Source organism: Wyeomyia smithii, chromosome 2, assembly GCF_029784165.1.
Source record: "Wyeomyia smithii strain HCP4-BCI-WySm-NY-G18 chromosome 2, ASM2978416v1, whole genome shotgun sequence".
Lineage (NCBI taxonomy): Eukaryota > Metazoa > Arthropoda > Insecta > Diptera > Culicidae > Wyeomyia > Wyeomyia smithii.
In genome coordinates this window covers 45,045,633-45,073,557 of record NC_073695.1, presented here as the reverse complement: position 1 = coordinate 45,073,557, position 27,925 = coordinate 45,045,633, and the positions used below count along the sequence as shown (strand labels likewise).

General features: G+C 36.1%; 1 protein-coding gene across 1 annotated transcript in view; it reads left to right on the top strand.

The window, feature by feature from the left end:
* Positions 1 to 18,877: 18,877 nt before the first annotated feature.
* LOC129719591 (myb-like protein H) overlaps positions 18,878 to 27,925 on the top strand; it is a 51,836-nt gene continuing 42,788 nt past the window's right edge. Inside the window, exon 1 of the mRNA XM_055670982.1 lies at positions 18,878 to 19,767. Coding sequence (XP_055526957.1) covers positions 19,212 to 19,767 — 556 coding nt within the window. The 5' untranslated portion in view covers positions 18,878 to 19,211. The remainder of the gene's footprint in view (positions 19,768 to 27,925) is intronic.

Below are 27,925 nucleotides of genomic sequence, written 5' to 3'. Positions count from 1 at the left end.
CATTAACACCATTTTCACACAGGTTCACTTTTTTCCAAAAAAATCTTGTTAAAATATATTACTAGAAAAGCTTAAACCAAATCGAAAATGGTCGATTAACATCGATGTCTTATGTGGCTTGGAGTTGCTTTACTGATCCTGTAAATATTCCCTTTGTAGTGTCGAGGCATTTGGGTCTTGAAGTAAAACAACAAGCAGTTGGGTTCGTGGCGGTTTTACCCCTTGTATAGTGGGCGACTTTACCCCCAGTGGAACATTTTCATATTTGATCGAAAAAGTAGTCAAAATTACAAGATTACTCACGGCCTTCGATATTCCCGAAAGAAGATAGATTCAGGTAAGCGATTAAACGTATATTCACGAACAAAACAATAGATTTTTAGACTGAAAAACCTTAAGTCGCGTTGCCGCAAAACAACCGTTCGTGCACTATCAAAACAGAAAAACGTGCAAAATGTTATGTAATTATACTGTAATAGACACGTTAAAGAAATTTTTCAATTATTTTATAACTTGATAGTAAAACTACGGTGGGCGGTCTTACCCTGTTAACCCCTACATGTCCGTTGAGCTGTTGGCCTTCTGTTAAATTAAACTATGCGCCAGTAGGCCATGACATAAAAATATCGAAAATGTAATGTGCTGTACGGATTTTGATCCTTGTTAATTGCTTGAATCGAAATCCGTACAGCGTGTCTATCATGCATATATTGTTGAACCTACTTCTTGTTTTCAGCATATAATGGAAGGAAACAAGTATAAATATACGGCAAACAATTTCGAAGGAGCTGTGACTGAGGTGCGCAAGGGAAAGTCGTACCGGAAAGCTTCGAGAGGTTCCGGCGTTTCGGTTACTACAATAAGGGGTGCCGCAACTAAACGCTACGGAAATTGCACTATTTCAGCTGATATAAAAAATTAGAAAACCGTGTGAAACTTTAGGAGCCAATTGATCTTAAAAATATATTTATTCGTAAATTCAAAGATAAATTATAAATAAAAGATGTTCATTTATGTATCTCTATATCTGTACGGGTTTTGATTCATTTCTGTATGGACTTCGATGCAGTCTATATCGCGTGTGTGCGGGTTTCGATTCAAAAGTGTACGGGTTTTGATTCAAGCAAAAAACCATGTACGGATTTCGATTCACAACATGTTCTATTTAAATATGATTTTTTCGAGTTTCAGAGTGATTTTAATCATTTTGCTTGAAAATAGTGATAAAATAAGGGTAGACCTATAACTAAACATGTCAGTTTAAAGCAATATGTAATTTCTTGATTTAATATTGACCGTCGAACATTATCATGTGCTTAGGTGTACGGATTTCGATCCAGCACGGTACTTCTGTTTGAATTTCACCCAACACATTTAGAGTATTTCGTCTCAATACACAGGCGGTTCCTGCCTAGGCTGCCTAAAATATGTTCCCTATCCTATGTGACGCAAAATACTAACGCACCTTTTCTACAGAACGCAATATCCGATTTGGATGATCTTATACGCAAATGAAAACCACTTTGCTCCCCTAGAATGCTACCGAGTGGATTTTCGATTAATGAATTAGATTGTAAAATATTGACCAAAGAGTATTTTTTATATGAGACATTCAACTTTTAAGGTTAATTGAATGGCACGGAGGGCCATGTGTGTTGCACACCAATCAACTCAGATCGACGTATTGAACAGTTTCTGTATGTATGTGTATGTGTGCCTGCATGTACGTACGTGTAAATATGTTGTTTATATGTGTAGTTTATCTAAATCGCAATAGGAAAACAAAAACAAAAAAAAAAACACTGTCTACAGAACACATATTCCGATTTTGTTGTTCGCAGGCTCGAATGAAAGCTGAAGTGCTCTTTGAAAATTTCTCTGAGTGAGATTTTTTTTTAACTTTAGAATGATGACCAAAGTTTATTTTAGACAGAGGATATTTTACTTTTTGAATAACTTCTCTCTTTCTTTCGTTTTTTCTCGTATTACCGTTTATTTCTCAAAGGAAATTTTCAACCACCGACAGATTTTCGTAATTTTCATACTTTTCGTAGTGCGTCCTAACTGGTGCAAAAGAATGACCCTTATGCCTTCGTAAGCTTTATTTAACAATTTGAAATAGATTCTAGAATAAACTGTAGTGCTTACTTAGCTACTTTTCTGGTATGCGAAGCTTCTGGTCTCACTTCCTTTAAAATACATATAAAATTGTACGTTAAATCCAGATAGAATAAGAAATTTGCGAAGAATAAGAAATATTTACAGCTTTCGGGAGTCAAGCATTGTAGCAAAATCAGCTTACAAATGTAGCACAATTGGCAATGCAGATATTTTGAAAACCTTCAGAAAAGATATATGATATAATACACTATGCTAATCTAAGATATAAACATTGCTTCTTATTTTGAGACTCAGTGCAAACAGAGTACCGTGGAATAAGATGAAGTTGATCACCTGAAATTCGTGATAAAAAAGACTGATGAAATGCTACTGATCTTACAACACTAGGCAATGTTTACATGTTCTAAAATGTAACTTTTGTAAAATTCTCGTACTTGTCAAAGTTAACCCTTACATGCCCGTTGCAATGTTATATATTTGCTAAAAACTGTTCTAACTCAGTCAAAACTGTATCAAATGTAATCAAAAATGTTTCAAAATAACAATAAAAAAAATTGAATCTACTTAAAGTAATCTTAATTAAGGGTAGATTAGGTAATATTTGAAGAAGTTTGATTGGAGCTCAAACAAAAAAATTATTGATGATTATTCCATACCATTAATGTAAAGTGATAATTGAGTAAAAAATTTGCAACTGAAATCGATTTAACGAGCAAATTGAGTGAACTGCATCTCGTTAACTGTAATGTATAAATTTTAACCTGAAATGTCATTATTTTCGTGTCTAAACTAGCTCTGATTGATATTGTTTAGTTTAGACATCATCATTTATCATGAAAATATTATAAATAATAGCACATTTCCAATAGAATGTTTGGATTTCTAGAGTGATCAAGTTCACCCGATTTATCTCATAGTACTCTATAGATTTCTCGAATTTAGTTCATAAAGTGAGCGATAGAAATTTCATCAATAGCCATAAAGGTTTTCTTGAGCTAATAACAGTACTTGTTTTAAATAAATATTATTTCGGGAAAAATGTACATCCAGCGAGTTAATTGGAAAATATTAGAAGAATTGATCCATTTCACCCCGTTCATGCTTGTTTCGGATTCTACCATACAGCTTCGGCCTTTAAAAAGATTAATGTTCCCGATTGCACTCTGAAATAGAAGTGAATTGACAACTTTCATCAGTTGAAATGCATATAATTTCAGAGATTCAAGCAACGTTTATGTAATAAGGAAATGCATTGAATGGCATTTATGTATAACTCTGAACTAGGTTTGTAGAAATTAACTGATTCATAATTATAGGTCTTACAATTTCTAAAAACCAAACCATTGTGGAATTCAAATCGGGAATATGGGGAACTATATCATCAAGTATCATTTTCACTATATATCATTATATCATCAAGCATCATTTTCCGCACGTTGGATTATTCCAAAAAAAAATTAGGCTGCTTCCAGCCAGCAATTAAAAATTTGATAAAATAAAATAAAATAAAATGATAAAATTCACACTATTTGTAAAAACCACGTCGCGCTTTGATTCAATGATCGTATTTGGTATACCCTCTGGAAAACTGTCTTCTATTTAATGCATTATTGAATCCGGACATCTTACGTTGGTATACGATTTGTGGTTTACTGATATAATAATTATATAGTAACAGTTAGTATAACGAAGGCCGCTAGGTGGAGTAATTCTGGTTTTCTTGTTGAACTGAGAAAGTCCATTTTGCGTTATATATTTTTACATAATGTGTTAGCGATATATGTATAATGCATAAAAACAGCAATAAATGTGATTTCTAAGAAAAATTGAAATTTAACAAATAAACAAACATGCTCAAAATGAATCTCTAAATTATACTTTTATGAATAAAAATATACGTTTGAGAATATTGTAAAAATCGTTCAAGTACAAGTACATATACAAATTGGAGCAAACTTGTTCCAATATATAAGACAAAAGTGTTCGAGCCATTTTCAGAATGATACGGCTTACATTGCCAGTAACAATCACTATCATTTTTGCAGTTCCTTTCCATCATTGTCACTTCGACTGAAAACCAAATCTTACTTGTAATAATATGTCACCAGCATGTGCCACCATCGATATACCCAACTAATAACCCAGCAAACGCCGCTACTGCTGTGAATCGCTTCTATCCAATCCGATCCATTTCACACCCTTTGCATTCACCGTGTTTGCAAAGTAAATCTTCTTCCGGCAAAACCATATGTTCATTCACAATTCATAGCCGAATCGTCCGAACAACTTGTTCCACCCACTCTAGCCGTTCGATTTTCTTGGACAAAACTTTTCCATTTTCACCCCGCGCTGACCCCAAACACAATCGTCCTGTTTGTCCGGGTGGCTGGCCAGCGAACTCAAATGTATTTATTTCGTTCTGTCGACTGTCATCATCATTGCCTCGAATATCCTCGTCATATTATTATTGTTATCGTTTATTTCTTGCTTACGATAGCCGCCCGAGCGGAGTTGTACAGTGCGCCATCAGCGCGCCGGTTATTATTATTTCAACTTTTGTAATAATAATATATTTTATCATCCCTCTTAAATAGCAATAAAAATGAAAATTTTATTAAAAGATGTCTAGAACAGATGTCGCCAAGTAATCTTTCCTTATCCCCCTCTCTCTGGCTCAGCCTCCTCGGTTGTTGATTTTTTTGCGGCCCGTTTCGCCTCTCCGGGAATGGAAACGTCACGCATTTCACAATCGGATTTTCTCCCTCTCGCCCAACCCCCAGAACGAATGACTGTTGGGTAGTGGGGAAATCCGACGTTAGGCTTGCCAGTTGGGTTGGATTTGTTCGCATATGATTTTCTGTTTCTGTTTTTTTTACCCAGTTTTGCTTTTTATTTCAACTCAATAGGGATCCTTCCAGAAGAAAGTTAATACTGGAACGGTGGAGCAAACCGGAAAAGGAAAGCTTATTTCGACTCAAGGCAACCTTCGCCGAGGAAACATAATTTGATTTCGTTTTCTCAACATTCTTTTGTTTTCCACGGTTTATTATATATTCGCTGTCTCGGGTTGAGTTGTGAGACACGATCATGATCGAGAGGAAGCGTGCTTTGTTTTTCCTTCCTGAAAGAAGAATTAATGCAGCAGGAACGTCGGCCAATTTCAATTAACTGGTACTTTTGCTCATGGTGCCTGGTTAAACGTGTTTATCAGAGATTTGTCTAATTATAACAGCTGAATATAATTCACTGCTTAATGAAATGACTGCATTGAAAGCCTAATTCATTGTACAATGTATTGCTCATAATAAAACGATTGCTAATAACAGCATCACAATCCATTAGTGCCTCTCTGTACTCAAGCTTTCGGTATAGCCTGCCATCGAGTTCGAAACAATGTACAACAATCAATCTTTTGCAATTTTACACCTCATTATGAACAACTTACTTCGCCGCCGCATTTTGTTCGAAGCTGTTGCAATTTGCGCCCGTATGTGTTACCGGCTGTGACAGAGCTGAGAACTCATCCGAACCTTCATCGCCCGGTAAAGTAGCGACAGTTGTCAGTTGCTAACGCTTCGCAAAATTGGAAATTAACTCCAGAATGCAGTACAACTCTCAGCTCGCAACCAACCGAACAAAACACTAATTTGACGACCGTAACATCATCAATCTAATTATTCATCATACATCATCTGCATTTCCCCGTCGTCGTCGTCGTCGTCGTCGGCTCGAAGAGTCGAACCGAACCGAGTTTATGAATCAAGCCCGCCGCACCGCAAAAGTTTTGCGCTTGCACGATAATTGAATTATAGAATTGCGCCAGCCTGTTATCTTCTTCTGCCTGCCTTCTCACTCGCTCTCGCTGTGCTGGAAGAGTCATTTGGTTCCGTGGTTCGAGCTTTCCAATTTGGGATCTTCCACAAGCTGTCACTTTGCCCCTTTTGCCATTATTACGCCCTATGGAAACGGTTGATTCGCTTCGCATCGACTTTCCTCCAGCAGTTGTGACGATTGCGTGAAATATGAAATGAAATTTTTATTGTTAGAAGCCGATCCGGAACTGAGCAGCGAGAGTTAATATTCAAGAGTCATCTTCGTTCGGACTGACAGTAAAAGGTGATATGAGGTTAAAGAATTGAATGTCTTCTAATCGATACGATTTTTGAAAAGAAAATGTCCACAAACTCTATGTGTGTGTCATAATTATACCCGATTAATGAACCTACTTCTCGCAAAAAGAAATTGATTTTTAGTTAAAAGAAATACTTGAAAAAATATTAAAATGTTTATTTATACTCTTATGACGGTCATGCGTCAAAGCTAAAATAGGTTGCGCGAAATACTGTAAACCTAATTATAGAATATGTAATCGCATTAATAGATAATTATTAAAAGATAATTTTACACTGAAAATATATTTTAGTTTATTCCACAAAAACGTGTGTATTATATACAAAACTTTTTGTTGTTTCCTGCAACGAAACCAATGCGTAATAAATATGAAGGTACTTTGGTCAGAACTGTCAAAGTACGTATTTGTATACGTAACGGAAGGTTTTAAAAATGAACGCAATCATTCGTACAAACAAACGCTGCATAATGTAAATAGTACGAGAAATTAGTAAGCCTACGCAATAACATATACATTTTACGAAATTTTTTGTTGTTATCCACGTTCGTACGAAAGTACATCCGTGAATTGTACAAGTTATGTGTAATGTTAATGTCGATAACTTGCAATACGAATATGCGTGCAGAGAATAACGAAAAAATATTTTCAAAGAAAGAGGTTGGGGGGGGGGGGGGGGGGGGTGGGTGGTTGTAGGCTAATCCAAAAAAAATCGATGTTGAAAAAGTCAAGGTGCTCAGCCCTAAATTGAAAGATAATGATATTTATAGCATTTTTGTAGAACATGTTCTACAAAAATGCTATAAATCACATTATCTTTCAATTTAGGGCTGAGCACCTTGACTTTTTCAACATCGTGATTATACATTCTTCATCAACTTTCCTGAGTTTTCCAACTATTTCAATATTGAACATGTCAGCGCACATGAAATTGAAGATACTTTAAAAGCTCTGGATGCATCTAAAGGTCCGGGACCAGACGGAATTCCGCCAGCATTTATGAAACATTTAGCTAAAGAGCTAACTTCCCCACTGTTCTTGATTTTCAATATGTCGCTGGAATCCGGTTGCTTCCCGAAATTCTGGAAAAACTCATATCTAGTGCCTGTGTTTAAATCTGGTAAAAAATCCGACATTTGCAACTGTCGAGGCATAGCCATTCTTTCTTGCATACCTAAGCTTTTTGAAGCAATAATAAACAAAAAGTTATTCCACCAAATAAAAAATAGAATTACTCCAACGCAACACGGTTTTTTCAAAGGTCGCTCAACAACAACTAACTTACTCGAGTTTATTATCTTCTCTCTAAACGCAATGGATAAAGGAAATTATGTTGAAAACTTATATACTGATTTCAGTAAAGCTTTCGATCGCATTGATATACCCCTGCTTCTCTTCAAGTTACGAAAAATTGGAATTCATCCACAATTACTCAAATGGGTTGAATCGTATTTGACAGATCGTCAACAAACAGTCAAATTTAAAGGCATACTATCGAAACCTATTCAGGTAACCTCGGGAGTTCCTCAAGGCTCTCACATGGGCCCTCTACTATTTATATTATTTGTGAACGACATTTCCTTTATTCTAAAACATGTAAAAACCCTTGTTTATGCCGACGACATAAAACTTTTCATTGAAATTAAAAACGCTGATGATGTAAACATTTTTAGTAACGAGATCAAATATTTTTATATTTGGTGTAATAAAAACCTTCTTCAGCTAAACGTAAAAAAATGTAGTTCGATGGCTTTTGGCAGAAAAAGAAACATACCAAGCATTATTATTTCCTTAGAAGATCAGGTAGTAGAGAAATGTGAACGAGTTAGGGACCTAGGAGTCATACTCGACTCAAAATTAACATTCACTGATCATTACAATACATTTATCAATAAGGCTAGTAACATGCTCAGTTTTATAAAACGTTTCTGCTATAATTTTCAAGATCCATACACAATAAAAACAATTTATAATTCCTATGTCAGGTCACTTTTAGAATACTGTAGCATTGTATGGTCTCCGTTTTCTCAATACATGTAGACAGAATAGTATCAGTACAAAAACAATTCGTGTTATATGCACTTCGTAATCTACGATGGACGTCATTTCCCCTACCATCATATGACGAACGCTGCAGACTTATTGACATTCAATCATTGAAAGCCCGTCGTGAATTGTCGAATTGTCGAATTGAACGATATCGTATCTCAGCGTGTCGATTCACCCGAAATATTATCAAAACTCAATTTTTATGTACCTTCTAGAAATTTACGAACTCGAACTTTGTTTTCTTTAAATCATCAACGAAACAATTATGCTAAATACGGGCCTGTTAATCAAATGATGTCAGTGTATAACCAACACTGTGAAGCAATTTACTTTTCTATGTCGAGAACTAAATTAAAACAATATTTCAATTTAACGCGCAATTCAAATCGATAGAATACATTCATTGTAATAATCCGTCAAGTAAAGAAATCATTATTCAATTATGTATAAACTCTTTTTTTTTCCTCTTTCACTAGTACAAATAACATATAGCATGTAAGTTAGTTATAAACATATGTAGTCTACTTTTGTTTGACGAAATAAATAAATAATATTTGAAATAATAATAACAATATTTTGGGACACCCTAGAGGGGGTTTTAATTTATCAGAAAGTCAGGTCTTTTTTTTTGAAAAGGTACGATAACTTTCATGCCCCCGGTTTTTCTAAAACAAAGATGGCGACTTTTGGTTTCTGGGAAGTATACAACTGTAGAAATCGTTTACAAACCTCCAAACATTGGTATTTCCGGAACCAGGATGACCTTTAGAAACTAGAAATAAAAGTCCAACGGCATTTTTTAAATTCATCATGACGACTTCCGGTTTCAGAATTTTGTGAAAAACGAATATACTCTGCAATATGTATATTTTCGATATCTAGATGACGTCCAGAATCTAAATATTCATGTCCGGCGCAAATTTTAAATCGTACATGGTGGATTACATTTTCCGTAAAAGGTTACTAGAATACAGAAGAAGGCTTGAACGTAACATTGAAACTGGGAAAAAAGAAATGTGGGTTCCGGTGTTTCCATTGAATAATCGCCGCTGGGCTAACAGCATGAAATTTAGCAGTTCAACAAATCGATTGGTGATGGTTTCATTTTGGACAGGGCACGGGAAATGGTCTATTTTGCCCCTTTTTCACTATATTTTTGCGTATTTTTGGAAATATAGACACTTTTCCGTGCCCTGCATAGAATGAAAATATCACCAATCGATTTATCGACCAATTTTACATGAGAAATGCTATATTTTTCATTAAAAGCCCAGCGGCTTTTATCTAGTGGGAATTTTGGTTTATATTTTCCCAGTGTGCGTTGTTTTTACTGCTTTTTACTACGATTACTGTTTTTTGTCAAGCTATGTAAAACTGAGTAAAATGGTTAAATAATGTCAATATTTCTAGAAAGAGAACTATGTTCAGAAAATGACAACGGGCGTCCAACGCTATTTTCAAATTTAAGAAGAAAGATATTCAATTACTCCCTGATATAAGGTTCATAGGCCAGAGCTGACTCCCCAAAACCGAAAATTGGTGTCCGAACATTCGGTATAGTCAGCGTTGTTTTTCTGCATTGGAAGTTATTCAAAACTTGAGGAAAATGTGGAGATAGTCCCCGTATCTCCAAATTGTTAATTAATTCATGAAGTTTGCTATTCATCTATAAGGATGATGTTGATATTGTTTACACAAAAAAGTAAAACGAGAAGACATAGCAAGCAATAATTTCAACTATCAGAGGTGAGTTCAGGCTATTGAATATGTAAATTCAGTGTAATTTGAGATTATTGTAAGTTAATCGATACCGTCGAAGATGCTGATGAGGCATTCCATTTTCCAACGGAATTTGTGAACTCACTCGACTTAGCTGGAATGCCTCCGCATCGATTGTTAATCAACGAAAAAGGTGGTATATACGCAAGTTTTTAACTAAAATAGAAATATTGTTAGAAATGATGGGTTGGAAAAAATATATGGAAATATAGAAAATTATAGAAAAAGCAGAAATTTTTACATGAGCAGGGCCGGGTACATTCAGCTAGTCATAAATAAAATACATTTATCGGAAAAGTCTATCTGTCTAGATTACAAAAATAACAATTTATTGCAAATCCGACGTAAATTCATTAAAATATATCGTTTTTCCTGATCATAGAATTTGTATAATGATCGGACCAGGGTGAATCATGACTGGACCAAAAAATTATATCATAATCGGGTGTGTTTCTCAGACTTCAAGCGATTTTCCGCTTCGTGTGCTGGGCTTTGCTTCCATGGTGTTTGGTTTGGGCTTGATCAATTAGATATTTCTGAATATTTTTTCGTGATTCGGCAAATGCAGCCATTTTTATCTTAAATTTGATCGTTTCATCGTGTTTCTTGAAAAATTTCACATGCACGAAAAAAGTTGTAAACTTAGTAATTATTTAATTTTGTAATTTATAGACGTAAGACACCCGAAAAATAGTGATAGGTGAATTTTGAAGAAAATAAACCAAGGAATCCAGAAAAAATATTGTTTTTTCCCGAAAGTGTTGCCGGATAGATAATTTTTAATTTGAAAATTAATTTGCATATTTTGGCCAATGCAGCTAATTTTATTTTAAATTCGATGATTTTATCGTGTTGTTCAGAAAATTTTACGTAAGAAGCACTTTCCACCCCGTGGCCAATGAGCCAATCTTGAGTTATAACATTTTTACGAATAATTAATCACGATATTCAAAACTATTTTCGGACATCTTACGTCTAGAAATTGTAAGAAAAACAAAAAAGAGATTTTTGACAAAAATTGCGCGACTTTGCAATAAAGGGGGGGGGGGGGGTTAGAGAGCGGGGGGTATTCCAATCGACACCAAATCTGGGATTTTTCCAAAGAGACAGTAGATGAACAATTCCCCCAAGAAAATCTGTGATGGTCGTGTCCAAGTTTGTGCTTTTTCGTGGTCACTTCGTATGGAATGACCCTTATGTTCAATTGAGCTGAAATTTTGTATGAGGACACTTTTCGAGAAGACGAAACTTTTGAGCCCTACTGCTAAACTAAATTCAAAGATCAATTTTTTCCCTTACGCTTCATTAGCTGCAGTTAAAAAATCTGTTAGTTTCAAAGAGAGTCTTGTTACTGAAAAATAAATCCGATATATATATTCTCATTAGATCACAAATTAATCGATTTTTAAACATTCCTCATCTTCGTGAAATCATTTCAACGTTCAAAATGGTTATGAAAAATTTCCACGCAAAACCTCACTTGTTCCGTTGTCATTTCAGTGATATGACACTCATAATAACCCAGATTTCATAGCAGTTGTCACTTTGCGACGTTTTTTTTCACCTACGTGAGTCTTGTAATAGGACTGTATTAACTTTACTCTGATTTCACCGTGAAGTGACTGCTGTATTATAAATTCCACTCCAAATTTAAAACGTCTATTAACATTTTACTAACTGTAGCCAAATTTTCTCACTAAACTGTTAGAATAGTGTATGTTGCTGACATGTAAAACATATAAATTAATCACAAGCATTACTTTGTTTGTTTCATTTATCCTTTAATTTTAAACCATCCGTTCTCTTGAAAACGTTAAGTTTCAAATATTTTAATTTATCACTCTCTCGTAAACTTGTCGTATATTCACGAGAAAAAGTGAATAAGGATGGACTCTGAGTTATGATTTCACTATTCGAAGCATAGTGGGCTGTTTGTAGTAAAGTTTTAAACAGTTTTGCTTTAGTTTGTGAAACTTATGTCGTTTTTGAGATGTCTCATTCTCTAGAAAATAAGCTTTATCATTTATATTGAGGGTGGGACAAAAAATAAATGTTAGCACCCATGCACTTTTCATGTTTCTTATGGGTCCTATAATTACTGTGTAACTTTTCAGATTGATCGATGGAACTATATTTTTGCGCCCGATTTTCAAAGTTTCCATACGATTTTATATGGGCAAACCCACTTTTTCAAAACTTATTCTCTAGAGATGTCTGGTTGACTTCTAAAAATATATTGATAAATGATATTGATAGAAAATTTTCCTGGGAAAAAACTCTTTTGAAGACCATATAGCCCCACGATGCAGCAAATGATGAGAGAATGAAAGCGTGGCGATAGATTGGAGAGACAATGAAAAAAAAAAGAACAAGAAGGAAACTAAGATGACGGTTAAAGAACTACCGTAGATGAAAATAGAATAGTAGATTGGAATAGAAAAGTAGATAGCAATAGCAGAGATAGAGAGGAAGTAAAAAAAAGAGATAAAGAAAGAGAGAGATAAAGAAAAAAAGGAGAGAAAAAGAGAAAGAGAGTGAAAAGGAGAGAGAGAGATAGACAAAGAGAGAGATATAGAGAGATAGAGAGAGACATAGATGGATAGAAAGATAGAGAGAGACACAGATAGATAGAAAGATAGATAGATAGATAGATAGATAGAGAGAGAGAGAGATAGATGGGTAGATAGAGAGAGAGAGAGAGAGAAAGAGAGAGAGAGAGAGAAAGAGAGAGAGATAGAAAGAGAGAGATAGAAAGAAAGAGAGAGAGATAGAGAGAGAGAGAGAGAGAGAGAGAGAGAGAGAGAGAGAGAGAGAGAGAGAGATGGAGAGGAGAGATAAAAGAAGCATGTTAGACAAAATTTGAAAAACCATCTAGAATAAAAGATTTTTGATTGCACATAAAGAAAAGAGTGAAAGAGGTTTTAAGAGGAAGCTACGAATAAAGATCGAAAGCCGAAGTTACATCAAAATAAGAATAAACGACAATAATGTATGGCAGATAATAACTGGAATCTGAAAAGGGAAATATCTAGGAGTGCTTCAGAACTTGAAAGAAAAAAAAATGAAATGGAAAAGGGATTAATTTTTTTTTTTGTTCACGCAACATTCATTTGACACGGCACAAAAGGATTAATTGTAAATAAAAACAGGGCGAACGGCTATAAAATCAAAATATAAATAAAGAGAGAATAAGATTTACAAATTAATGTTTTGTTAGAGAAGAATAGGAGATGTTGTAATTTTTTAATAGAGCAAACAATTAGATTAGATTAGATTGGATTGGATTGGATTGGATTGGATTGGATTGGATTGGATTGGATTGGATTGGATTGGATTGGATTGGATTTGATTGGATTGGATTAGATTATTTTAGGTGAGATTAGAAAATATAGACATTGAAGTAATTAATGAGAAGGACTTGGAAATGACTTAAAGAGTACACTGAAAATATTTTTTCGTTATTCTCTGCACGCACATTTCGTAAACATGAAATTCGTAGATTGTACAGCACTTTTGCTGGATGTATAGAACATTCGTACTGCAAGTTATCGAATAGAATTGCAACTTTACGAATAATTTGTACAATTCACGAATGTACTTTCACACGAACGTTGATAACAACGAACAAAAAAAAACGGAAGCACGAGTATTTACTTGAACGAATTTTTTGTGTTCTGTTATTTTTGATTTCGTATAATGTACATGTTATTGCGTAAGCTTACTAATTTTTCGTACTATTTACATCATACAGCGTTTTTTGTACGATTGATTGCGTTCATTTCTTGAACCTTTCGTTACGTATACGAATAGAGATCTGCAACCATTTTGACAGTTCTGATAAAAGAACCTTCATATACAATACTTATTAAAGATATACCACACTGCAAATATTTTTTCGTTATTCCACTCACGCACATTTCGTAAACATGGATTTCGTAGAGTGTACCGCACTTTTGTTGATTTCATAGAACATTCGTATTGCAAGTTATCGAATGGAACTGCAACTCACGCATAATTTGTCCAATTCACGAATGTACTTTCGTATGAACGTGGATAACAACGAGTAATTACTTGAAGGTGTTCTGTTATTTTCGATTTCGTATAAACAGTGCTGGTAGCCACATGGTTACAGGGTCCGCTTTGCCAAGCAGATGGTCGTGAGTTCCACTCCTTTATTTTGGTCCGAATCCGTTACTTTCCCACGGTGAGGTTAGAGAACATTTATACGCTTCTAGAACAACATCACTTTCGCATCGATAGAACCGCCGCGATACATTTACCCTTCGCTCAGGTTTCGTATTTGAAATAACTTCCGTGAACATTTGTACGTCTCCAGGGTTGAGTTGGAATGGAAGGCGCGCGTCGTCGCTCTCTCGCAATCGATAGAACTAGAATCGCGTTGTGGCAAAACCGGTGATGATCAATCAATCAAGCTCTCTCTTTCTCTCTTTTATTTTTGATTTCGTATAATGTACACATTATTGCGTAAGCTCACTAATTTTTCGTACTATTTACATAATGCGGCGTTCTTTGTACGAATTATTTGCGTGAGCTTACTAATTTTTCGTACTATTTACATTATGCAGCCTTTTTTGTACGATTGATTGCGTTTATTTTTAAAACCTTTCGTTACGTATACGAATATAAATCTGTAACAGTTCTGACAGTTCTGACGAAAGTACCTTCATATTTATTACGCATTGGTTTCGTTGCAGAAAACAACAAAAGGTTTTGTATATAAAACATACGTTTTCGTGTAATAAACTAAAATATATTTTCAGTGTAGAAAAAGAAGTAAGATATTCATACTAGGAACAGTGGAGGGTTGAAGTTAAAGGAAGAATTTGAGAGAGCGTAGAAAAGCAATAGAGAAAAAGCTGAACGGCTTTTCTAGATCAACACCTATTGTCACCATTTCTTTCAGCCACAATTGTAGTGAAAGGGAAAAGTAGTGAGTTTCAGATTTTGAAGGTGGTTTAATGCAGGGTTAGTATAGAAAAAATCAGCATTGTTTCTTTATTCTAATATTTTTAGCTACAGACCCTGTTCGATTTTGGCACGTTTCGTTTTTGGCACAGTTCAATTTTGGCACTGTTTGTTTTTGGCACATGTGCCAAAAATGAAAGGTTTCTTTAAATCATATATTTAGGTTTTTTCGTTTTTCCTGTAACAAATTTGAGTTTAAAAATCGCCAAAAGAAAGGTTTTATGGTTCTTAGTGTTGCCAACGAGAATAGCCGGAATCGGTCAACTGGTTCCGGGCATATGGCCGAAACATGTTCCGCTAATATAATGGCCATTATCGAAGCAGAACCGTACCAGTCCTCTTATTACTTCGGACACTTTATATAAAGTGTTTAGATCGTCATAAGCCACATGTGGACTTATTCCGGTTATGTTCCGATTTCTTCCGGATTATTGAACCAAAAACCATCAAACGACACCTGTGAAGATTTGGAATCCTAAAACTGGTCTATTGGTGGCCGTATCTAGAGTCTAAGTCATCATTACCCACATAAAAAGTACATCATATGATGAAAAAAAGTCTATTTTTGGCATGGTTCGATTCTGTACCTACAACAATGTCTATTGAAACCGAAGACTATCTAAAACTATTTATTTCAACTTTTCAACGCTATGGGCACTTGTATTGAACCAAAATAATCATTTTTGTTTGCACAAAAATATTACCATATTAAAATATGGGTGATTGGTGAACTCTATGTACAGATTCCAATAGAATATACTTTGGTTTGGTTAATAATATAATCATATGTAAGTGTAAATAGAAGAAGAAATAATTCAGAATCTTTTTCCTTTTCTAGAAGCTTTTATATTTATTTTGGCTGTAAACCTCTTTTTCCCTGTGCCTTATTACTACGACCAGAAAGGTTGATTTATTGAAGAAAAAAAGCGAAAGAGCGAAATATGTTATGGGTTCGCCAAGAAAAAGTTTAAAATAATCAATTTAAACATAATCAACTTCCAGCGCTATCAATTTGGTCTCTGATCGTATTTTGCAATTCGTTCGAACTCATAATTGTGCGCACCGGCTCTAGAAATCGGTTCCTTCTCGAAAAGAAAAAAATAGAAGGCCAACATATGTAAAACATTTGGATTACACCATTCGGAAACATTTTTTCAAAACAACCCATTTAAGGGTGCTTTTCGATTCTATCATCATTCCTTTTTATCTCTACTCGCCACATAACCGTTCAATTTTATTACACCTTCTGTTTCGATTTCATCATGCTTTTTCAAAAGATCTTTGAATCAATAATTATGTAGTTCCAGTTGTAAAAAGTGCATTGAAAACATATTTCTCATATGTGTCTTGTGTTCTCATTATGCAATATGTATCGTTTTATGAACTCAGATTTTGTGGGAAATGAGTCGTAAAATGCGTATTTCATTAACTTTGGAGCAAAAATTACGTGTTATTTGGACAGTTGAGACAGAAGATCTTTTTAAAGATCAAATTGCCCGACAATTTGGTTTTAAAATAATAATATTTAGTGGCTCCACAGTTTCACATAAATAAATATTGGACTTTCTTAACTGTGCTAAAGAATGGCAGAACAAATGAAATTGCCATTGCATGTATAATTGGCTTGTTAAAGTGCGTGAAAATGCTATGGACACATATCTTAGTGGCTCGTCTGTACTTATAAAATTAATTCAGGGAAAAAACCAGTAGTTTTTTCTTGTCCTTTGCTAAATCCTAAAAAACCTATAACTATCACATTTGTTATTAGGTGTATTTTTCCATCTTAGAAGGAAATTTATCAGGACTAGGTGCATTCGGGAGAATACCATGTACTTATAAAAATGTTCGAATATATAGAGCCAAATTCAACAAAATGGTTAACAAAAACCCTGATACCACATGCAGCAATCGCTCCGCACTTCATTAACGTTTCTGTCGTAATGATAATTAGCTCCCAATTCAGAATTCGATTGCCGCTGGATATTAATTCAAACTGAATAATTCATCCCAGCATTCCGCACCGAATTTATCTCTCGGGGCAATAAAATCAAATGAACAAATAACAAGTCGTCGCAGTCAACCGCAAATAATATACAACATAATGTGCGCTTTCTATCATGAATTTATTCAATATATATCAAACGTCCCAAAAATACATCCACCAACACACACACATACACTCATCCAGAAGACCCAGACAGGAGCAAAACCTTGGTTGCACTTGCTATAGCAATATCAATAAAACGACATAACAAACATATCAGAGCACAAACAGCACAAGCAAACGATGATCTCGAATTACCTCCCACTCAGTGCCATGGGGAAGGAAGTTCGAAGGATGAAGACGCACGGCACAAGATGGCAGATACCGAAGCAGACAGAACAGAGACTGGAGCCCGCACCAAAAAAAAAAATATTATCACAGAGGAAAAGTTAAATGAGATTATGCAAAACCCTGTCTCAATTGGCAAAAAAACGCCAGAGATGATACTGGATGGTTCGGATGCTGTTAGTCGTGCTGCGGTACGATGGAAATGACCTAGGAAAAAGGATAAATTTTTATTGGAAAATATATATGGATGGGAGTTTTTTTTTCTCGAGTGTGCCTCCTCCCCAGTGCCATCATTATCAGTTCTCACACACTCACGGTTTCCTCCTCTCCCACCGGCCGTGTTGAGTAGTTAGAGAATCCTTATTTATTGGAGTGGAGTTCGTTAGTTCGCGCACTCGGCAAGGATGTGCAAACCGACAGTATCTAAACACGTGCTCTCTCGCACTCGTTGTCAAACGAAGAAAAAAAAACCTACGGAACGTGGAATGGGTTTTTCTGTGTGTGTGCACGCGCGATTGTGTAAGTTGGAAAATAAAAATGAAATCCTTAAAACGATACTGCACGTCTCGTTTCGGGTGTACATAAGTTGTGTGGAGGGAAAGAGGAAAATAAATAGACTCCGCCTATTTTCGTCCTTGCTGAGCACGTATATTGGGATTAGGAGAGACGTTGTGAAAGAGAACCAATGCATTGAAGTCCTTGCTCTCTCTCTCTCTCTGCTTTTCCATCCCATCTAAGTTTGTGTTTGTTTTCGATTCTTGGGAGTTTTTTTTCCTCTGACAATCACTTGCTAAGAGCATATTGGTGAAAAGATTTGCGCGAAAAAAGAGGTGGTAAAATGGGTAGAGCGGGATGATGATTGCTTCATGCTTTTTGTTAGAATCGCCAAGCATTCACGGTGCAAGCTGATTATGTTGCCGGTTTTTTATTTTACTTCAATGCTTATTGATAAGAATCATGTTGTATTTCTTTTCTAACTTGGTTTCCTTTTGAGGAAGTTTATTTAAACAGCAAGAATTCCCTGATCATTCAAGGTTTTTACAACTGGAATCAAATTCTTTGATAATTCCAGGTTTTCCAGTGGCTATTACTCCCTAATTTACAAAGTTTGGCATCTGCCCTAATGGCGAAATTATTTTCGTGGTTTTGCTCTAAATCTCGTTCCGAAATATTTTGTTTTTGATTGTTTTGGTTGTCAAAATGTATCTGGCAACTTTGCCAGCAAAATCGAGATGAACACTCACTAATCCTGACACAATCCGATCGTCATCATCATCATTGATGTCCAAAATTGTTACACTCTTCATGTTGGATTCCGCTCCGGAGGGGAAGGCATCACGACAATAGGCGGAAGCGCACCCCTTGCGGATGACTGGGATTCGCTTTTCGTCCAGGTCACAGAAGCTGCTCCCATGTTCTATGTGCTGCTGCTGCTGGTACACTGTGGCGGTGAAAACCTCCTTGTTTCGGGGTACCGAATAGGCAACAGCGGTGTGTGGCAAATCTGTGCCGTTCGACTTTCGACCCTCGCCAGTAGGGTGAATGCAACCAGTGCGAGATCAGCAATTCCAGGGACTAGATTTAATCGAATTCTCGGCAAGCGACGACAAGGGAGATGCAGTTCTGAATAACATTTATTATTATCGTTATTAGATTTTATTGATGCGTGATTGGTGACGACGACTGGTAACGGGGGGTTTCCGCGGATGAGAAAAAGCGACAAGTGCCAAGCGAAGTGCCATTTGTGCGCTAGTTATGAGCCTGTACCTTGTAGTGGAAAATTAGTTTGAGCAATTTTGTAGTGCGGTTCTCAGAATGTCCACTGCGTTTATGGTCGACAGCATCCTGCAGGAAAAGGATGTAGAGCATTGCGCCATCAATCGGTTGCATTCGTCCAGCAGAATCAGTGCCGGCGGTGACTCGTCCGTGGCGTCGGTGTCCGGCTCGGACAGTGAGTTCGAAGAACACGTGTCCGATCTGAAGGATTCCAACAGCTTGTGTGACTCGCCGAAGAGTTTCCATAGCTCCTACCATGTGAACAATTCGTCCTTCTCGGACGATGAGCTCGGACCGGCGACGGTACTTCGCCCTTACAACGGCCCCAGTGCGAACGATGAAAACAATATGCTGATGGATTATTGCTGTGGCAAGTGTGGCCACTATCAGTCGGAACCGACGGTCCGGCAAGGTGCGGCAGACGAGAAGGTCTTTTGCAACGAGAGTGATTATGAGTTTCGGTGTCAAAAGTGTGGTTTTAGTGAATTTATCGCCTCCAAGCGGACAATCCTGAAGGAGGTTACCAAGCCGGTGCTAAAGTTCAGTGTATCGGCGATTCTGGGTGATAAGAAGGAGTGCGTGAAAGTGCGGAATGGTAAGTTGAGGTTGATAGCCATGGTGTGTCGTAAACGTGAGAACTATTGCTGGTCGGGTGCCATCCATAGTTGATGGATTTGTATTTTGACAGTCGTAAATTTAAACGTCAGTTGATTTCCTACTGATGCGGAATATTGGAAGTCAGAGTAACTCATTACTCAAAATAAACATTTTTATAGCAACTAGATCCTAGATGCAGGCTCTGTATGCATCACCTTTCAATCCCCATCCAATATCAATCCAATATCAACTTGAAAGTAGATCACTTTGATTTATTAATCAGCGTAATGCTAATCTTTCCGGTCAGTAAATTTGAAAGTCCGTAATTCACGTCCGTTGATGTTCTGAAAATAGAACAACCAAAAATTGCTGTCTTCTTCTGGGAACTTAATCTATCATCAATTACTCTACTGCTTTTCTTTTTTTTGTGAATTTCCTTAAAAAACTACTGTAAACCTGCTTTGAGTGAGTCCGTCACACGAAACCTTTTTCTAGAATTTAGAAATTATTAAAAGATTGTTTTAGTTTCCTCTTGGCAGCCTTAAACGTGTTTTATTAATTCATTTTCTAAGGTGGGTTGTGCTGATACAATTGAGCTTGTGTACTAATTTTGGGTAGAAGGTATTAAGCATGTCGAGAATGTTTTGAACTGTCATGAGTATATTTAAATAAGATTTGGAACATATAGCTTCAAATCGTAGGTTAGAATTCTGACTTCTTTCGAAGTGAAGAAAAAATATGTGATTGAATTTTTCATACCATTCCGCTGATATAGGGGATCTGCTCCATTATTAATCTCAGCCCATATATTCATCTCATACAATATGAAAACACAATTAAAAACAGGAAAAAACGCATATTTTCTAAATAAATCAATCTGCGAATCCATGGAATGGATTCTTCTTAGTTCACTTTAGATTTCTCATAAAGTTGAATCCTCATAAACTCACTTAAAAGCTCTAAATTTGATATAATAGTCAGGCATCTGCACTAGAAAACTTATTTATTTCAATCATCTACCTCAGAAAACAAAATCCGCGCATTGTTCTGTACGGCTACAACGGGACTCGTTCAGCAGCCAAGGAACCATACTTAAATGACGTAGCATTTATGGGGGGAGGAGGGATATCATCATTTTGTGACAAACTGTGACAAGGGGGGAGGGGGGTTCTAGTAAAATCGACGTAGCATTTTTGTAAAGACTGATTTTTTTGCAGGTAAAAAAAAAATACACTAAAACATTGCACAAAGTATTGCAGCGAGATCTGTTCAAATGTTTTTATCTGTGGCATCCTAAAATCTTCTAAAAGCTCATAAACAATCACTTGGATTTCCAAAGAAAAATCGTTGCTTTTTTGTGGCTTTTAATAGAGAAAATTACAAGATACTAGTTTCATTTCCGGAATAGTTTCTGTGTTTTCTGCAGACATGGATCATACTAAGTTGTTTAAACACCTTTACTTCTTTTACCAAAACACAAGCCCTTCGATGCAGAAGATGCAGTCACGAGTCTATAAGTTGTAAAGAAATTGAATTAGAGACGGTTTTTTGTATGTACTACAGTCCGGTTTTTGTATGTAAACAGTCAGGTTTTTATTACGCGGGGGATACGTGCCTCGTAAAAAACCGCGTTATTTCAAAAATCCGCGTAAAAAAAACACGATAATTCAGAAATGCGCGTTAAGTGAACCAGCAAGAAGGGCTTTGAAAAAAACCCGAGACGCTCTAGAACCAGTATGTAAAATTGTATTGTACCAATTTTTATTTTAATCACTAAACAAAATCACTCACTACACTAAGAATACGTTAATCTTTGAAATGCTCACCTCAAATTTACAATAACAAGCTTGAATTAGCAGAAATATATGAGATGAATTTCTACAATTTCTAAATTTCAACTGTATGTATTTTCATCTGTTTTAACTGCCTTGAAGAAAATCTAAAGTTGCCAAATCGGTTTCTGTTAATACGAACAAATCATACTGAAAATGTTGAATTATTCCGACATAATTGACATAAATGAACAGCACTGCAGTGGTTACCTAGGTTAGCATATTTGCACGTAAGCAACTACAGCGAATATCTAGGTAACCTACTACGACGGGCTGCGGCTACGTTCATTCATGATAATGTGATTCATTCATGATTAACAGTGTGATGAATATGGGGGCGTCGTGAGATTAATAATCGAGCAGTGATTCAAGTTTTGAGATGGATATGGAAGCGTTGTGGAAAAGGGTTTGTTTTACAAAATTCAGGATAAATCCAGCTAAGTTTACCTAATATACAATGCTGAACGATTCTATAAGAGCACGTAAACGTATTTTGTTTATTTGTGCAATGATTTCATGAAAGTTTAATGTTTAATTCGTGCATTCTTCGTGAATATCGGCTTAATGAGATGAATAATGGAGCAGTTTCCCTACTAATCAGATTTAAGAGCAGAGAATAAAATATTTACATAAAAACTGTGATTTGTTGATGGAGTGCATCGATTACTCCGAATCAAGGACATGGTTCACAGCGGAAGGAGCTTCCAGAAAGTTTATTCTGCTTAAGCATTATTCAGTTGTCGTGGTGTGGTTTAGGATTCCTCTTATCGTGAGACGATTGCATGATTGCTTTGACTGTTATGAATAGTCATGTCCCCCTTTGTTAACATCTCATACTTTTAGCTTATTTTATTCTTGTGCTGTCGGGGGAACACTTGTGGTTCAAAACGATAATTATTCACAGAGTATAAAACAAGTAAATCTACTAATTAGATTCAAATTCCATATTCTATTCCATATTCTGTTGAATATTATGTAAAGAAAACATAATTTGCATCTTCTGAAACCTGGAACCATGTATAAAATCGAAAAAATGGAAATATTTTGGTGAAGCCAGAATTCTAAACAATCTCCTGAGTAATATATTATAATCAGCTCAAGTCGCAGAGGGTTGAAAAGAGGTCCAAAACGAGGCAAAAACATCATCACACCTCATTCCGTTGTCACCACCAGAGTTTCAACAATAACTTTTATCCAATACTAATAAAATAACTCTCTGGAAATAATGTCCTTGGTAAATAACCAAATATGGGCAAATACCATTTTAATTTGCTGTTGCCTGAGCTGGGATGACATTAAGAGGCCGTAAATGAACCCCAGCTGCCTTTTCAGGGTCACCACATAATTTCCAGAGGATTAAATCAATGAATAGTGCTGGATGAAAGTTTTTAACATTGAGAAGATACCCGGGCGGGATAAAGAACCAAAATCATAACTCATCAATAACATATTTTGTTATAGGGTCATATAGTGTTATCCGAAAGACATTCACGTTCCTAGCATGCATATGGAATCAATATCAAATTTTGATATCATACCTTGTTGTGCCTTTTATAAGATCTTTGAATTGATTTTCTAAGATCTCATCAAAGGAGCGTTACGTCTGCAAATAATTCGTAATTGAATATCTAGGGTAAGGAACGGCTTAAGCTGTAGCACCTATTTTAATCAGTCGCAGAAAACAGGCCTCAAACTCCAGCTTTTTGATCAATATTGACAATTTCAATTATGAAAACGAAAACTTTGATTGTCTAGCTGTCTTACGAATTTAAGAAATACCATTAATCACAAAAAATCTGTGAACAAACATCGTTTGAAACAAATCGACCTATATTGCAGCCATTCAGGAGCCACTTCGGATGCTGCAAAAAAACGCCTGCAAAACAGATGGAAACTGCTTAAAATAGGTTCGGGGTGATTGGAATAGTGTCCCACGATTGGTAACTTTAATTGATTATTGTTAAAGTTTGCTAACTTAGTTTTACAATCTGAAAACAAATTCTGACAGACAAAACGATAAAGAACAGATTGATATACTACTGTTCGAATTTCACCCAACATATTTCGAGTATTTCGTCTGAATACACAGGCGGTTCCTAAAGCTGCTTAAAATATGTTCCCTACCCTACTATACCTTCAGTTATGCATTTAGTATCCAATAATTCTAGAATATATGAACCGGTTAATTTCATGATTTTAAATGCAATTTATTGGTTTGTTAATAGAATATTAAGCTGAGATAATAATATGGTCTTGAAAGAACAATAGTCTGGTATTTTTTTGTCATTTTACCAACTATATAAACCACATTTGTATTATCAAGTTTTCAATATCAGGGTTTGATATTATTATGATATTTTCTCCTGCTCGGGTAGTCTATCGCAATCTTAGCATATTCAATGGAAAGAATTCGCGGTCACTTCCGAATGCAACAATGCTCCACAGCTGTTTAGTTAAAACCGTCCACTAGTAAACTGGTTAGTTTGAGTAGAAGAAGGCTTTTATATTATCGCATAAAAAGTGCATTCCCGGTTTATTAGTTAGATAATTCTGTAGACCGTGTTAGGGAAAGCAAGCATTAAACGACTAATCAGATTAATTGTAATATGCGTTTCAGCAAGAGTTGGTCAATTTCAATAGAAAAGTGTTTGTTTGATTAAAGCTTGACCATTTTCAAGGCTTGATTATGCGTTCTAGTGTCGTACGGAAGCAGACAACAGAAGATGCTGAATACAGTTACGCAACATTTTATTACGCTGCTGTTAGGTGTGGCATACTGCTGTAGGAAAAGAAAATTCAGCTCGTGCTGAGACATGGACATGATGTCGAATTTACAAGCGTCTTTTGTAAAGGACGTTCTGAATGAAGTCTAATGATGAACGAGAAAAAATTACCTCTTCAAACTAGGTATCTAATCAGTCCTCATTTTTTAAAAATCTGATTTTTTTTATAAAAATTACAGAAGATTACCAAAACAATGCATTATTACCAATGAGAAATTAGGAAAAAAGTAATGATTTAAAAAAAAAAAAAATATATTTTTTTTTCACAGGGTACATTGTTTTGTGGAAGGACAAAATCATTATCTACAACTTTGCCAAAGCGATTATGCTAATAAAACAAGTCGTTTTAGAGAGTGCTCTATTGGGAAATAAAAATGATTCTACAGTCAAAACGGTTTGTTTAATTGGCATAGTGTCTTCGGCAAAGTTATAGATATAAATTTTGTCCTTCCAAAAAACCTGTTCTCCGGAAAAAAAATAATAATTTTTTTTTGTTTTCAAAAAATCATACCTTTTTTCTTCGATTTTTTCATGATTGGACCGATTGCATCGTTTAGGTAATCTTTGTAGTTTTTATAAAAGAAAATTAGATTTTTAAAAATTAAGCTTTTTGTCTTTCTTCTAGAAAGGTATAGCAATCACTTGCAAAACCGAAAGTATAAAAGTGCTCCAAAGGGCCGAACGGCATATATCACTCGACTCAGCTCGACGAGCTGAGCATTTTTTGTATGTGTGTGTGTGTGTGTGTGTGTATGTGCAGATTTTGAAGTAGAATACTTCTCTCAGGAAGTTCGGCTACATAGGGATGTAAAATGAAAATCTAAAACCGAAATAAGTGAAAAATATGTCCAATTTCAAATGCTAATAAATCTGTTAGTATTCGATGGATTTCCTTTGTTCTTGCGGCAATAGATTGGAAAATCTTCTAAGATTCTTCCCAAAAGAAGATAATTGTAATTTTATTATTCACACTATTGTACTATTGAAAATAGTTAAGCCTTGTCAAAACGAAAAATTCGACCTCTGATTGGTCGTCATATAATTGCTTCCCAAGCATGGTCGATAGAATCATATACCTTGCAATTGAAAACATGCTCTTTGGCCTATATGAGAGCCTCTTTCAGCCGAAGCCGCTCATAATAATTCTAGACAGCGACAATAGCAGTCGTCCTTCCTTAGCAGCAGCACTAGCCCTGTGGTTGGCCACCACGTCTCAGGCGCAGCGCGGTTCTTCTCAGCGTGTGTCGCCAGACTGCCATTATTCCCCCCGTGTTGGGGCAGCATGGAGATTGCCATCAGGAAATCCAATTTCGAGCATCAAAATGCCCTTTTCAAGGCAAATAAATGAGTCATTGAAAGTTCATAATTTTTGACAACGCAAGCAAGTATTCTGTTTTGGATCCTAGAAATTTAAATCTGTCGCACCCGTCTAATTCAATGAATGTGAAATAGCTTCCACAGTGCATGTTGTACGTGTATCTTAATTCCCCCACTGTTAGGGCAGGTCAAAGGTTGTGATCAGCAACCGATCTTGAACCGCAAAATGCCTTTTTCAAGGCAAATAAACAAATAATTGGAGGTAAATAATTTTCTGGCATCAACACAAGCAGACATTCTGTGCGGGATGCAATCAAATTCTGTTGTAGTTGTCTATTTTTTACTTTATTTAGTAGACCTCCCTCTGTAGGGGCAGCGCAAAGGCTGCGATCAGCATAACCAACTTTGAATAAAAAACTGCCCTGTTAGAACGCATTCACAAAAGCAGTTAGTTCGACTATGCAGAGCTAATATGAAGACGGTTCTATCAATCAGCATGGACAGAATTGCGTCGTCTCCCAGCTGCCAAGTTGCAACATGATGCAACACGCAACAGCGAGCAAACGAAATCGCTTGATGTTACAAACCGCAATACGGTTAGGGGTAAAATCGTTGCGTGTGTGAGAGCACCATCGGTGTTTATTTGCTGGATACAAAAATCAAATGCGAATTGTGAAATAATTCGTCTGAAGAACATTAGGAAATGGTAAAACTGAACAGAAAGGCGTGGCCTATTTCGTCGCACCCTTCGGCTATAAAAGAGTGTTTCTGGGAAAACTAGCTACTTTCATTAGTCGGAAGGTGAGCTGGATGGAACGTCCACAACGTTGACAGCAGTAGCAGCAGATATCAGCACGCAGCAGTAACAGAGGATAGCAGCGGGTTGCGCCTGTGGCTGCCTTCAAATTAAACGAATCACTTGCCCTGTGGTTTGGTTTGTCACCACGTCTCAGGCCTCTGCCAGGCTGAACGCCAACGCGAGCGATCGGGTGAGATTTTTGCCGTACATCAGCCGGCACTTCCTCTAATGGAAAAGTTGGATCATTTTGTTCAGAAGAATATTACTGTCGGTAATATTACAGAGATGCGATTGTATTATATCCGATATGGAATTGAACAATTGTCCTTTTGAGGACAAATAAAACACTTAATTTGAAGAGTTAATAGCTTTGGGTACCAGTAGCAGTATGGTAACAGCCTCAGCGGTAGGTGCAGCAGTGTTATAAGGAAGTAAATGGAAGCGACACGGCGAAACAGTTCGGGTGTGCTTAGACGCGCGTCATTTTTCGTTGTTGATATTATTCCCCACATGAAACGACGCGCTTTCGTGCGATTGCGGCGGTATTAGCGTCAACACTTACTCCAGTAAAGCCGTGTCTAATTTTCAATGTGAAAACACCTTTCTATTGTGCTGGCCGTTAATGTTACTGTACAGCCGTAAGTAGAGCTGTGTAAAAGTATTCTACTTCAACCTTGCGGTCGTGGCTTTACATACAACCCTCCTGTGATTTTTTATTCTCACTCACTTTTCTCAAAGATGGCTGGACCGATTTTCATTAAATTAATTGCAAATGAAAGGTCTTGTTGCCCCATGAGACCCTATTGAATTTCATTGCAATCGGATTCTTAGTTTAGAGGTTATGTTTAAAAATGTGAAAATCATGAAACATCAATATCTCAGAAACTACACAACCGATTTGTAGAATTTGGTCTCAAAAGAACGGGCTACTAAAAAACTCTTGACTTTTGAATTTCATAAAGATTGAACTTCTGGTTCAAAAGTTATGAAAAGAAACGTGTTCTGAAGACTGTTTAATCTCACTCATGTTTCTCAGAGATGGCTGAACCGATTTTCATAAAATCAGTGTCAAATGGAAGGTCTAGTTGCCCCATAAGACCCTATTGATTTGTTTTGCAATCGGACTATCACTTTGCCTGTTATGTTTAAAAATGTGAAATCCAGCTATGCAAAGGAACATATTCCGAAGACTACTTGGACTCACTCACTTATCTCAGAGATGGCCGACCCGATTTCCACAAAATTAGTGTCAAATGAATGGTCTAGCTGCCTTAGAAGACCCTATTGAATTTTATTGTAATCGAACTGTAACTTCATTTGTAATGTACCGACTTGTGAAAATCACGAAACTTCATTATCTCAGAAACTACACAACCGATTTGATTATCATTATCAGATGAGCGGGCTAGTTAAGGGTTAACTGAT